Raw genomic sequence first — 4,965 nt, 5'->3', positions numbered from 1 at the left:
CTAGACAGGACAAAGAAAGGACAGAAAAATATCCATCTCGTTTTTAATGATTAAAGGTGCTGGGTGGATGTTTTCTTTGTTGTAGTGACAGGCTGTCATCTGCCAAACATCCAAAATGAAAACAGGGACACCCTGAAAGATCTCCCTCAGGATCCTGTCCAACTGCAGAGCGTACCAATCACTGCCAAACACATCCTGCCATAAACAGAGATAGAGAGATGCTAAAAACAATTGTCCTGAAAATTTTTTAAGATTTTTGCAAGTTGGAAACCAACTCTTTGAACATTTCAGCAACCCCCCCCCCCCCCCCCCCCCCCGATTCTTTGTTAACACATTAAAATGTCACAGGTAATAAGTCAAACAATTGGACCAACCTTGTAACCGGTGTTGACAGTTTTAATGATGACTGTAGTGTCTGGTGCTCGCGTGAGCAGGGCAAGGACGGCCGCGCGGATCCTTGCCACTCTTCTGGTGAAGAATGCCAGCGGGTACGTAGTGAAGTGAGGGCCCACATTAAACACGATGACCATGCGTGGCCCTCCTGCTAGACCATCTATTTCATTGCTGATGTAGTGCAGGTCAGCCACTGGAGATTTCCGACTGCGCAGAGGTGGACCGTGGGCTCTCCAGTGTAAGTCAATATTGTTGTCTAAGTCAACAGCCATCAGTGGCCCAGCCTGCATCTGACTGTGCAGATTCACAGACTTCAGTGCTGAAGAAAATCACAAAAGACAAGAACATGTTTTGAGTGTCATCTATAATAATATTACCAACACATTCGGTTGAGCAACATAATGGGGAATAAAGATAAATTTATGTATCAGGGTGGACAAAGTAAAAGCAGAAGTACTCTTGCAAAAAAAAAAAAAAAAGAGGTACTAGAGTTAAACTGACAACCATTTTTGTAAACTGTAAATGAGTGACTATCTTACTCTTACTTAAATATTTCCCAGGATACTTTAAGTCTACTTAGAGTACTCTTTTTTTTTTTTTTTTTACCAAAGGTACTTCTACTTTTACTTTTTCCACCCCTGGTATGCATACAACTGTAAACATAGCTATAAAAGATCAGTCTTTGCATTTTTACTGTATTCCATAGGTTGGTTATGTTTGTGTTCTTCCTGTTCTTCCTAAAGCTGAGAAATCCTGCACATGCATACAGAACTCCCTGTGAACCGTGACAGTTTATATTAAGTGCTTTAATATATCACCAAAATTTTTTAAAAGTGACAAAAATGGTAATCCAGTGAATTTCGTTTAAACCGTTGAAAATACTAAAAAAAAAAATTCTACCCCTCATTCTTCAATTTAATCTAAAAATTTACCTTTTGGAGGAAAGATTTTTTTGTTGGTATTTAAAATTTAATTTCCATTGGTTTTTGTTTCTTTTTTGGGGGAAAAAAGTCAGTGACTCCTAATCAGGACATTCAAACTTTGACATTATAAAGAGGTGCAATGTCTGAGGATTTGATCCTTGTGGAAACAGAGGAAATGACATTTAAACAGTAATTTGAAGACATAAATGCAGAAACAGATTTAGTGGTGAGTCCTCTATCACATTAAGGAATAAAGTGTATTACTTGGAACTGCTGTCCTGAGATAGTCAAACCATTGCCTGGAGGTGGAGTCTCCCATAATGTAGATGTGTCTGTCTCTCAAACACTGTTTGGCTTCTGTATTGTTAAAATGGTGAGTGGAGCAGACCAGAGAAGTCCAGACATTTTTCAGGTAAAACCCTGCTGGAACTGGTGTAGACACACCAGGGTGACATTTTGTGGTCACACCTGAGTAATGATAAGATTAGAGCAATAATATGTAAAACAATTTGGCGAAACAGTCAGATAACACTGATCAGTTTTTAAAGGTTTCCATTGCCTCTGTAAGAGAAGATAGAGAGAATGAACTGTTAATATCCTAGACTGAATGAACTATATGTGTCTTTGATAGACTGAAATAATGGGCTGGAAAAAGTTCTGTTTCTTCCCTTTGCTTGGCCCCACATGTGATGTCATTAACCAAACAGTATGGAGTCATTTCACACACAGAATTGTGGATTTGTCGTTGACATATGAAAATTCAGATTCTGACTTATTCTGCCTTTTCATGATGAACTATTAACAGACTGAAAAACTCACCAATACTTGTGTTGGTGGGAAGGACTGTAATCACTCTGCTGTCTCCACGGATACCTCTGTTTGTAAGCTTTCTGATCAACAGAACACAAAACATTATTAAAATGGCAATGTCACTCCTTAAACATGAAATTAAAATCACAAACACTGAAGGAAGATAACAAAAACTGTGCCCTCACTTGCCCATCAGCTTTCTCTCAAAGCCAGTGAGGCGGTTTCGATATCCTCCCATGGAGTGGTACACCAGGTTGTTGCAGGTAAGAAATCTGGGCTTCTGGCAGCGCCAGACCTCCCCTGTTTGTGCATCTCTGTAGTCACAGCAGCAGTTTCCTCCTCCAAGTCTTTCCAGACCATTGTGTTCCCACTTCACATTACATTCCACCACCTCACTCAGCTTTGTTCCATTTACATCAAAACCTTTAAAGTATCCTCTAAAGTACACACGGTCAGAGTCAGTGTCCCGATGGCGTTTTAAGACTTGCACAGCTTCACTTGAGTGAATTAAACGCACAGCCACCTTTGCCTGGCCAACCCACGGCAACAGAAAACGCACAGAGTATGAGCCATTCCTGTGGTCCACAACCTCTCCAAACACACTAGCCTGGCAAGACACACAACACAAGTTCCCATGATCAATCAAATATTTAGTGTTCGTCCTCTAAGCATGAAGAGTAAACTATAGTAGTTCTACATTTTGTCAAACTGAAATTTCTGATCATTGTGCAGAGTAACTCAGGCATTCTGTTGTTCTCTTGCCCCTGCCCACTCGTTCTGGCGCCGCTGATTCATCTAAGTGCGTGTGCATGTCTGTGTATGAGAAGCCGTTTAGACCAAAATTGAATACTTCATTTGCACATACATACATACTTCACTCGCACATGCATACATACTTTACCCGTACAAAAATACTTCATTTGCACAAACATAAATAATTTACTTGCACAAACATACTGGTACTACAACTTTATTCTCGAAATCCCAGAACTTTCCTCCCTCAGTGTGGCCCTAATATTCTGTCGCAGTCATAATAAAGTCATAATATTATAAAAAAAAAGTCGTAGTACCGGTATGCATGTATGTGCAAATGAATTATGTATGTATGTGCAAGTGAAGTGTGTATGTGCCAGTGAAATATGTATGTGCAAGTGAAGTATTCAATTTTGGCCTAAATGGTTTCTCATAAAGTTGAACAAAGTTGCCAACCCTGCAACTGAATTATAACTGATGATTGATAAGCAACACTGAGTCAACTGGTCCTGTGACTTACTTACAGTATGACAACAATCTATTACACCCAGTTGTGGGTGTATCCTACAAATGGGCACTACACCAAGTTTTGTGATGTTTGTGCACACATGTATAGGAGGGGGAAAATGAGCGTGAGAGGGGAAGACGCAACGCAAATCAAATAACAATGAGCAAAAACAGAGCCAGTCAAAAAATCGCAGCTATATCTATCAAAACATATCACTGTTTTTGTCGTATCAGTGGTTTGTCCAGTAAACATTAGATAGAGCAATTCACATAGTTTTAAGTAGTTGTGCTTGTTTAACTGTGTAGTAATTAATCAAAAGCCTTAATACTGTTTTAACAATTTCATCAGCATCATCATCATTGTCTGCCGCTTATCTGGGACTGGGTCGCGGTGGCAGCAGGTTGAGGAGGGTAGCCCAGCTACATCAACCAGCTCCCCCTGGGGGATCCCAAGGCGTCCCCAGGCCAGCCAAGATATAACATAACAATTTAAGTTATTCTAAACGGTTTTTGACTTTGAAAGTGAAATGAGTGCTATCGCAACACACAATGGAATCAGTTAGATCAGGCTGACAAAGTTTGCACGTGGAATTTTATTGTTTCAAACACAGGAGGGAATAATTTGGGTCTGACAGAAGGAAAAACTCACCTTTTGTTTGGATGAAAAAAGTTTGGCCTGGAAGAAATCCCCCCCATATCGTTTTGTATTGCTCTTGAAATCTCTTGCGATCACAGTGACAAATATTTCATCTCCTATGCGGTAACTCTTTCTCAGGTTCTGAATGGAGAATGTGCTGTGAACAGGGCTTGTGCTCATGGAGAGTGCAGTAACTGGTTGGTCTGGTCCATCCCAGAACACAGTCTGCTGTATCCTTGTCCATTCCTCAACACTAATCCCTATTTCAGACACAGAGACAGTGGGAGCAGCTCGGAAAAGGGACGAGGAGTTTGTAGTGGTGTCCAGTCCTCTGTTTTGCTGTTGCAAAAACTTAGGATGAGAATGTCTCTGCTGCTGATCAGACTCGTGTGACCATACAACCTAAAACCACCATACACAAATACAGGAGCCACACACTGTATAAATTCAAACTCATTAACAAAAAATCAGAGACCTTTTTTTTCCTAATATGACTTACAGTTATAAGATCGAATGTGATAAAAATAATAAACGTCATTTTTACTCACCAAGAAACACAACAGCCCCAGACACAGCATTAGAAATAGACATTGCAAGTTCTGCCACCTGTGAACTGTAATTGTGCCATATCAGTATATCTTTACATATGCACTGATAAACAAGTATATTCTACTATAATCAACATATAACATAGGATCAGCTTTGATGGAAAGGAAAGCTTTGGCTTGAACATACAGCACAACATACATACATCATCACAAAAACAAATGATAGCGATGTACTGAATGGGATATCATCTTTGATAATAAACGATGAAGTACAAACAATTATGTAGTGAGAAATGTTTAAATGAGAAATCAAAGCAGCATAGAGAATCTCACCCTGTCTTTGACTCCCTGCTCTGTGAAACTTTTTCTCAATTTTTGGAATCAGTTGTGATGA

The 4,965-nt window shown here is 39.7% G+C and overlaps 1 protein-coding gene across 1 annotated transcript; it reads right to left on the bottom strand.

The window, feature by feature from the left end:
- On the bottom strand, window positions 1-4,601 carry LOC115819564 (NXPE family member 3). Its single transcript, XM_030783070.1, has 7 exons — window positions 4,572-4,601; window positions 4,036-4,425; window positions 2,312-2,733; window positions 2,136-2,206; window positions 1,581-1,784; window positions 375-712; window positions 1-195 (listed from the first exon to the last, which is right to left on the bottom strand). Exons 1-7 carry the CDS (start codon window positions 4,599-4,601, stop codon window positions 1-3), a joined length of 1,650 nt encoding a protein of 549 aa, XP_030638930.1.
- Window positions 4,602-4,965: the final 364 nt, after the last annotated feature.

This window comes from Chanos chanos, chromosome 8 (assembly GCF_902362185.1).
Source record: "Chanos chanos chromosome 8, fChaCha1.1, whole genome shotgun sequence".
In the NCBI taxonomy this organism is placed as follows: Eukaryota; Metazoa; Chordata; class Actinopteri; order Gonorynchiformes; family Chanidae; genus Chanos; species Chanos chanos.
This window is presented reverse-complemented; position numbering and strand designations above follow the sequence as displayed.

What these genes read in the sequence shown, in the direction of transcription:
- LOC115819564 (XM_030783070.1), bottom strand. Translation starts at nt 4,601, where the DNA reads ATGCTGTGTCTGGGGCTGTTGTGTTTCTTG. An exon ending in GAGAGAAAGCTGATGGGCAA is followed by an intron (nt 2,207 to 2,311) that starts GTGAGGGCACAG and finishes TCTGTTGATCAG; the next exon opens with AAAGCTTACAAACAGAGGTA. An exon ending in TCCCACCAACACAAGTATTG is followed by an intron (nt 1,785 to 2,135) that starts GTGAGTTTTTCA and finishes ATCATTACTCAG; the next exon opens with GTGTGACCACAAAATGTCAC.